The sequence below is a fragment of the Hyperolius riggenbachi genome, chromosome 11 (genome assembly GCF_040937935.1).
Source record: "Hyperolius riggenbachi isolate aHypRig1 chromosome 11, aHypRig1.pri, whole genome shotgun sequence".
Taxonomy (NCBI): Eukaryota; Metazoa; Chordata; class Amphibia; order Anura; family Hyperoliidae; genus Hyperolius; species Hyperolius riggenbachi.
The window spans coordinates 256,035,233-256,044,368 of record NC_090656.1 but is presented as its reverse complement, the minus strand read 5'-3'; the positions used below and the strand labels follow the sequence as shown (position 1 = coordinate 256,044,368).

Here is a 9,136-nt window from a genome sequence, read left to right as displayed (position 1 = left end):
TGACTTAGTCTTCGGGCAGGCAGTAGCCCTCTGGGATACATGCCTCATTCATTTTGATAAAGGTGAGGTACTGAACACTTTTTTGACCTAGGCGACTTCTCTTCTCTCTGACAATGCCTCCAGCTGCACTAAAGGTCCTTTCTGACAGGACACTTGAGGCAGGGCAAGCCAGAAGTTGGATGGCAAATTGTGACAGCTCTGGCCACAGGTCAAGCCTGTGCACCCAGTAGTCCAGGGGTTCATCGCTGCTTAGAGTGTCTGTATCCGCACTTAAAGGAATACTGTAGGGGGTCGGGGGAAAATGAGTTGAACTTACCCGGGGCTTCTAATGGTCCCTCGCAGATGTCCTGTGCTCGCACAGCCACTCACTGAGGCTCCGGCCCCGCCTCCAGTTCACTTCTGGAATTTCAGACTTTAAAGTCTGAAAACCACTGTGCCTGCGTTGCCGTGTCCTCGCTACCGCTGATATCACCAGAAGCGTACTGCGCAGGCACAGACCATACTGGGCCTGCAAAATACACTCCTGGTGACATCAGCGGGAGCGAGAACACGGCAACGCAGGCACAGTGGTTTTCAGACTTTAAAGTCTGAAATTCCAGAAGTGAACCAGAGGCGGGGCCGGAGCATTGGTGAGTGGCTGTCCGGGTACAGGATGTCTGCGGGGGACCATTAGAAGCCCCGGGTAAGTTCAACTCATTTTCCCCCGACCCCCTACAGTATTCCTTTAAGGCCAGGTAGTCGGCTACCTGCCGGTCGAGGCGTTGGTGGAGGGTGGATCCAGAAGGGCTAAGGTGAGGTGATGGACTAAAGAATGTCCGCATGTCCGACATTACCATGAGATCGCTAGAGCATCCTGTCCTTTCCTGCGTGGACATGGGAGAAGGAGGAAGATTACTGGCAGTGGCACCTTTATTCCGTTCTGCTGTGACATCACCCTTAAACGCACTGTAAAGCATACTTGCCAACTTGTTGTGCAAGTGCTGCATCCTTTCTGCATTTTGGTAATTTGGTAACATCTTCGCCACTTTGTGCTTATACCGAGGGTCTAGTAGCGTTGCCACCCAGTACAGGTCATTCCCCTTGATTTTTTTTATACAGGGGTCCCTCAACAGGCTGGACAGCATGAAAGACCCCATCTGCACAAAGTGGGATGCTGACCTACTAACCATCTCCTCTTGTTCTTCCTCAGTGATGTCAGGTAAGTTCTCCTCCTCCCCCAGCCACAAACAATACTACGGGAAAGGTGAGCAGCACAAGCCCCCTGCCACTGGCTTAACAATAGGGGAAGCAGCCCCTGCCCCGTGGGGGGGCCCGGGGCCCCCCTTGGGGCCCACTCATGGCCGTTTTGGGGGGCAGGAGGGGTCACAGCATTAGGGGAGAGCGTTGCACATCAGCGGGGAGGGGGGCAGTTCCGCCCCTCTCTCACCTCGGGCTCTCCCCTCTGCACTCTCCTCCTGCATCTATCTAAGGGGCAGCTATAATTACCTCCATTCACCACGGTGGTCTCCGATTTGCAAGGGCTTCACATTACTTCCTGTTAAAACAGGAAGTAATGTGAAGCCCTTGCAGATCGGAGACCTCCTTGGTGAATGGAGGTAATTATAGCTGTCGCCGGTGCTGCCACTTCGACAGATGCAGGAGGGGAGAGCCCGAGGTGAGGGAGGGGGGGACCTTCCCCCCTCCCCGCTGATATGCAAAGCTCTCCCCTCATGCTGTGACCCCTCCTGCCCCCCCCCAAAACGGCCATGAGCAGACCCCAGGGGGGGGGCCCGCTTAAATTCTTGCAGGGGGGCCTGGGGACTTCTGGTTACACCGCTGCCCCCTGTGACACCTGCTGCGGTTGTTCTTCCACATCCTCCTCAAAAGAACCACCTTCCTCATTTGACTCCTCTTCCCCAGATGACTGCTTCTTCTCCTCCCCCCTCATCTGTGCTGCTGCAGGTGTTGATGACAAATCTGATTCTGGTCGTGATGTTTCCAACAACTCTTCCTCCTCTTCCTGTTCACGCATATGGGATGCATATGGGATGTAGTCGCTGATGGCGTCTTCACTACGACTCACCAGGTTTGTCACCTCCTCAAACGGACGCATGAGCCTGCAGGCATTATGCATGAGTATCCAGTACTTCGGCCAGAAAATGCCCAGCTCCCCAGAGCATGACCTTGGAGCATAGCTGTACAGATACTCGTTGACAGCTTTCTCCTGTTGTAGCAGGCGGTCAAACATGAGGAGCATTGAATTCCAGCGAGTCGGGCTATCCCAAATCAAGCACCTCTCCGGCAAGTTGTTTCTGTGCTGAATATTCATACATGCCTTGGCCGTGTAGGAATGCCTGCAATGCCCACACATCTTCCTGGACTGCTTCAGGACCTCCTGTAAGCCTGGGTACTTACACACAAATCTTTGGATTATAAGATTCAGCACATGTGCCATGCAGGTACCCTGTGTCAAATTTCCCAAACTCAAAGCCGACAAGAGATGGCTGATCTCCAGTTGGCGTGGGGTCAGCCACTGATCCACCTGTTTGTTCAGAGCAGCCAGGAGTGCTGCTCCAGTGTGACTCTCGGCTTTGAGGCAAGACATGTCCAAGATGGCGTGACACGGTCGTACCTGGCATGCAGCATAGGCCCTGGGGAGCTGGGAGTGTGTCGTTGGAGAGGAGATTGCAGCACCACTAGAGTCGCACTGCCACTCAGCCAAAGAGGAGAAGGATGACAGCAAAGAGGATGTAGCAGGAGAAGGAGAGGAGGTGGCAGTAGGCCAGCAGTCACCAGGTTGACCCAATGTGCTGTATAAGTAATGTAACTGCCCTGACCGTGCTTTGCAGACCAGGCATCCGTGGTCAGATGGACCCTTGACCCAACGCTGTGTGCCAGAGATGACACCATTTGCCTTTCAACATCACAGTACAATTTGGGTATCACGTTTTTAGAAAAATAATTCCGGCCTGATATCTTCCACTGCGGTGTCCCAATCGCCACAAATTTTTGGAAGGCCTCAGAGTCCACCAGCTGGTATGGTAACAGCTGGCGAGCTAACAGTTCCGCCAAGCCAGCTTACAGATGCCAGGCAACGGGGTGACTGGCATACATTGGCCTCTTCCACTTAAAGATTTCCTTAACGGACACCTGGCTGCTGCTGTGGGCAGAGGAGCAGGAACTGCCCAAGGTGAGAGGCGGAGTGGAGGAGGGAGGCTGTGATTGTGAAGGTGCAAGGGAGAAAGCGGCTGAAGATGATGCACCTAAACTGGGCGGGGGTCTTCCTAATAATCTATGCACTTTTGCTTCCTATATTGGGGCATGCACAATTCATGTGGCGACACAACTCGAGATCTCCGGCTCTAGTGCTGGAGAACTTTGTCCCAGCCATGCTGTAAATTGGCATGTGACACGGTTAAAGCCAAAATATTGTAGTGTTGAAGGTCCCTCGGGGTCCTCTTGACCCCTTTTGTTGATCCCCTTTTATCACTGGAAAAGTCCGCATGTTGCTTGGGTGGCGCACTTGATGACCCCCCTGGTGCACCTCTTTAAACATGCTACCATCATTGGAAGTATATTGGGCAAGTGCAGTAATGAGTATTGGTGGATTGTGCAAGTGCACCGGCTGTGGGAGCGCACTTAAGTGTACAGGCGCTGCCGGTTCAGTGCTTGTGTAGTAGTGCATGTCGCAGCCAACACACAGACTTTACCAGAGCCGAACGTGGATCAATGAAGGGGATAGGGAGGACTTTGAGGGATTGTCACTACAGGGGGCTGGAAGTAGCCCCAAATTAGTAAAAGCTTACTGTATTTTCACCCCACCGTGGTATTGCTTTAAGACAGAATAGTATCAGCAGTGTTGTGCCCAGGCTCTTTTAGTCGGGTGCTGCACCCGGCTAATTTTGGTGAGCACCAGGCTGTCATCGGCTCGCCGCATTATCCTCCTCCTATGCTGTAAGCAGAGGAGCACCGACTTTGCATTCCCTCAGTTGCGCCCCACCTGGCTACTTTTTCATGCCACCCAGCTGGAAATAAATTCTGGTGAGAACACTGATTAGGATTAGTCACATGACTCTGATCCTACTCACATGTGGCCTCTGTCACCATGGTGACAGTACTGCTGCAGCTCCCACTGACTGTCTGCACAGTGACTGTATATTCTCTGCCCGGGGACAATCCTGAGAACCTCACTGATGTCGTGTTTGTCTGTATTGTGTTATTCACATCTCCTGTGATAGAAATGTTATAATACTCCACTTTTCCTGCTGGAGCCGCCCAGCTCGCCACCAGAGAATTCACCGACTGGTAACTGCTCACCGTGATGGCGGCAGCTTGTCCTGGAACTGAAACACAATAATCAGAAGAACGCATTTCACACAAACGTGTCTATTCAGAAGTTGTATTGTGTATGCCGGATGGCAGATGCTCTCACCAGTGCAGGTAACTATAGATACCGGATCTGATTCAGTGACCCCATCAGCAGCGACTGTATATACAGTGAAGGTATACGTCTCTCCTGGGGTCAGACCCATTACCGCAGCTGATTCGCTGGTCACTGTTGTGTCATTTATCAGTGTGGAGGATGAGGTGATATTGGTCAGCACTCTGTAGCTGTAGGCGCTCTGATACTCGTCTGGTCTGCTCCAGTATAAATACGCGCTACTGGAAGTCCGATTAGACACTCGCAGATTCTTAACAGTTCTGCGTTCTAAAAAGGAAAACTATTATTAAACTGGTGCTCAAAAATGAAAATTCACAATATTAAACATTGTTACGAACACACATCAATGCATCTTTTTAATTCAGTATGTATGTCAAGGTCGGGGTGACCACCAAGCTCCGGACTTCAGTGAGGCTTTGGCCAAAAAATGACAAGGCAATTTTGCAGATGGGGCACAGGGTTTAACTCTCCTGGCCAGGCACGTGCAGAGGGGGGTGCTCTGGGTGCCCAGGCACCCCCCCCCTTAAAATCTTCAAAAAAGGCCCCTCTCGCTGCGCAAAATAAGCTCCGCCCCCGCCCGCGATAAGCCCCGCCCACCCGCGGGAAGCTCCGCCTCCGCCTGGGACACTTTCAAGTGAAGAGGCCTAGACAGGAATCCAAGTGTGGCATACTGACCTCTCCCTCCACCTAGGACCCATACTGACCTCTACCTCCCCCAGCACCCATAGCGACTAGAGTTGGGCCGAACGGTTCGCCTGCGAACGGTTCCATGCGAACTTCAGTGGTTCGCGTTCGCGTCCCGCAGGCGAACCTTTGTGGAAGTTCGGTTCGCCCCATAATGCACATGGAGGGTCAACTTTGACCCTCTACATCACAGTCAGCAGGCCCAGTGTAGCCAATTAGGCTACACTAGCCCCTGGAGCCCCACCCCCCCTTATATAAGGCAGGCAGCGGCGGCCATTACGGTCACTCGTGTGCTGCCTGCGTTAGTAAGAGTAGGGCGAGCTGCTGCAGACTGTCTCTCAGGGAAAGATTAGTTAGGCTTAACTTGTTCCTGTCTGGCTGCATACCTGTTCTGTGAACCCACCACTGCATACCTGTGCTGTGAACCCACCACTGCATACCTGTGCTGTGAACCCACCACTGCATACCTGTGCTGTGAACCCACCACTGCATACCTGTTCAGTGAACCCACCACTGCATACCTGTGCTGTGAACCCACCACTGCATACCTGTTCAGTGAACCTGCCACTGCATACCTGTTCTGTTCAGTGGACCCGCCACTGTATACCTGTTCATTGAACCCACCACTGCATACCTGTGCTGTGAACCCACCACGGCATACCTGTTCTGTGAACCCACCACTGCATACCTGTGCTGTGAACCCACCACTGCATACCTGTTCAGTGAACCTGCCACTGCATACCTGTTCTGTTCAGTGGACCCGCCGCTGTATACCTGTTCATTGAACCCACCACTGCATACCTGTGCTGTGAACCCACCACTGCATACCTGTTCTGTGAACCCACCACTGCATACCTGTTCAGTGAACCCGCCACTGCATACCTGTTCTGTTCAGTGGACCCGCCACTGTATACCTGTTCAGTGAACCCGCCACTGTATACCTGTTCTGTTTAGTGAACCCGCCACTGTATACCTGTTCTGTTTAGTGAACCCGCCACTGTATACCTGTTCTGTTTAGTGAACCCGCCACTGCATACCTGTTCTGTTCAGTGGACTCGCCACTGTATACCTGTTCAGTGAACCCGCCACTGCATACCTGTTCTGTTCAGTAGACCCGCCACTGTATACCTGTTCAGTGAACCCGCCACTGCATACCTGTTGTGTTCAGTGGACCCGCCACTGTATACCTGTTCAGTGAACCCGCCACTGCATACCTGTTCTGTTCAGTGGACCCGCCACTGTATACCTGTTCAGTGAACCCGCCACTGCATACCTGTTGTGTTCAGTGAACCTGCCACTGCATACCTGTTCTGTGAACCCGCCACTGTATACCTGTTCTGTTTAGTGAACCCGCCACTGTATACCTGTTCTGTTTAGTGAACCCGCCACTGCATACCTGTTCTGTTCAGTGGACCCGCCACTGTATACCTGTTCAGTGAACCCGCCACTGCATACCTGTTGTGTTCAGTGAACCTGCCACTGCATACCTGTTCTGTGAACCCGCCACTGTATACCTGTTCTGTTTAGTGAACCCGCCACTGTATACCTGTTCTGTTTAGTGAACCCGCCACTGCATACCTGTTCTGTTCAGTGGACCCGCCACTGCATACCTGTTCTGTTCAGTGGACCCGCCACTGTATACCTGTTCAGTGAACCCGCCACTGCATACCTGTTGTGTTCAGTGAACCTGCCACTGCATACCTGTTCTGTGAACCCGCCACTGTATACCTGTTCTGTTTAGTGAACCCGCCACTGTATACCTGTTCTGTTTAGTGAACCCGCCACTGCATACCTGTTCTGTTCAGTGGACCCGCCACTGTATACCTGTTCAGTGAACCCGCCACTGCATACCTGTTCTGTTCAGTGGACCCGCCACTGTATACCTGTTCAGTGAACCCGCCACTGCATACCTGTTGTGTTCAGTGAACCTGCCACTGCATACCTGTTCTGTGAACCCGCCACTGTATACCTGTTCTGTTTAGTGAACCCGCCACTGTATACCAGTTCTGTTTAGTGAACCCGCCACTGCATACCTGTTCTGTTCAGTGGACCCGCCACTGTATACCTGTTCAGTGAACCCGCCACTGCATACCTGTTGTGTTCAGTGAACCTGCCACTGCATACCTGTTCTGTGAACCCGCCACTGTATACCTGTTCTGTTTAGTGAACCCGCCACTGTATACCTGTTCTGTTTAGTGGACCCGCCACTGTATACCTGTTCTGTTCAGTGGACCCGCCACTGTATACCTGTTCAGTGAACCCGCCACTGCATACCTGTTGTGTTCAGTGAACCTGCCACTGCATACCTGTTCTGTGAACCCGCCACTGTATACCTGTTCTGTTCAGTGAACCCACCTCATCAGTGCGCATACCTGTGCAGTTAAGTGAACCCACCTACCTACGTGAGTGCACGCAGTGTGATATACCACTCCGTGCATACCCGATATGGACAAAACAGGTAGAGGAAGAGGTAGTGCCAGAGCCAGAGGAAGGCCACCCGGCAGATCTGCGCGAGGTCGTGTAAATGTAATTTCGTGTGGACCTGGCCCACAGTACAGTGCTCGGAAGAAGGCACGTCCCATCACCTCCCAAGATTGTCAGGACGTGGTTGAGTATTTAGCGACACAGAACACCTCATCTTGCTCAGCCACCAGCGCTACTACTAGCACCACTTCCGCTGCATTTGACACTTCGCAAGAATTATTTAGTGTTGAAATCACTGATGCACAGCCATTGTTGTTACAGCCAGATGAATTTTCACCAGCTCATATATTTGAGTTACCCGGCAACACTATGGATGTAACGTGTAAGGAGGATGAAGGACCTACTGATGGTGCATGTTTGGATTTGTCTGAGGCAAGCGAAGCTGGGCAGGATGATTACGATGATGACGATGATAGGGATCCTCTGTATGTTCCCAATAGAGGAGATGAAGAGGGGGACAGTTCAGAGGGGGAGTCAGAGAGTAGTAGGAGGAGAGAAGTTGCTGAAAGAAGCTGGGGCAGCTCTTCGTCAGAAACAGCTGGTGGCAGAGTCCGGCACCATGTATCGCCACCTATGTACAGCCAGCCAACTTGCCCTTCAGCATCAGCTGCTGAGGTGACGGTCCCCATAGTGCCCACATCCCAGGGTGGCTCAGCGGTGTGGAAATTTTTTAATGTGTGTGCCTCAGATCGGACCAAAGCCATCTGTTCGCTCTGCCAACAAAAATTGAGCCGTGGAAAGGCCAACACTCACGTAGGGACAAGTGCCTTACGAAGGCACCTGGAGAAAAGGCACAAACAGCAATGGGATGGCCACCTGAGCAAAAGCAGCAGCAGCACACAAAAGCAAAGCCACCCTCCTTCTCCTCTTCCTCCTCCATCAGGTGCATTATCTGCTTCTGCCGCTTTCTCCCTTCCACCTTCACAGGCACCCTCCTCCACTCCGCCTCTGCCCTTGAGCGGTTCCTGCTCCTCTGCCCACAGCAGCAGTCAGGTGTCCGTGAAGGAAATGTTTGAGCGGAAGAAGCCAATTTCGGCCAGTCACCCCCTTGCCCGGCGTCTGACAGCTGGCGTGGCGGAACTGTTAGCTTGGCAGCTGTTACCATACCGGCTGGTGGACTCTGAGGCCTTCCGTAAATTTGTGGCCATCGGAACACCGCAGTGGAAGATGCCAGGCCGCAATTATTTTTCGAGAAAGGCCATACCCCAACTGCACCGTGAAGTTGAGAGGCAAGTGGTGTCATCTCTTACGAAGAGCGTTGGGTCAAGGGTACACCTGACCACGGATGCCTGGTCTGCCAAGCACGGGCAGGGCCGCTACATTACCTACACAGCCCATTGGGTGAACCTGGTGGTGAACGATGGCAAGCAGGGCGCAGCGGACCAAATTGTGACACCTCCACGGCTTGCAGGCAGGCCTCCTGCCACCTCCTCTCCTCCTGCTACATGCTCTTCGCTGTCCTCCTCCTCCTTGGCTGAGTGGCAGTTCTCCTCTCCAGCTACACAGCCCCAGCTCCGCAGGGCCTATGCTGCATGCCAGGTAAGACGG

General features: G+C 52.8%; 1 protein-coding gene across 1 annotated transcript in view; it reads right to left on the bottom strand.

Moving 5' to 3' along the window:
• Window positions 1–1,807: 1,807 nt before the first annotated feature.
• LOC137537993 (receptor-type tyrosine-protein phosphatase eta-like) overlaps window positions 1,808–9,136 on the bottom strand; it is a 26,873-nt gene continuing 19,544 nt past the window's right edge. Inside the window, exons 9-12 of the mRNA XM_068259911.1 lie at window positions 4,412–4,687; window positions 4,068–4,322; window positions 2,395–2,521; window positions 1,808–2,096 (exon numbers count right to left, since the gene is read on the bottom strand). Of these exons, the coding sequence (XP_068116012.1) occupies window positions 1,808–2,096; window positions 2,395–2,521; window positions 4,068–4,322; window positions 4,412–4,687 (947 nt within the window). The remainder of the gene's footprint in view (window positions 2,097–2,394; window positions 2,522–4,067; window positions 4,323–4,411; window positions 4,688–9,136) is intronic.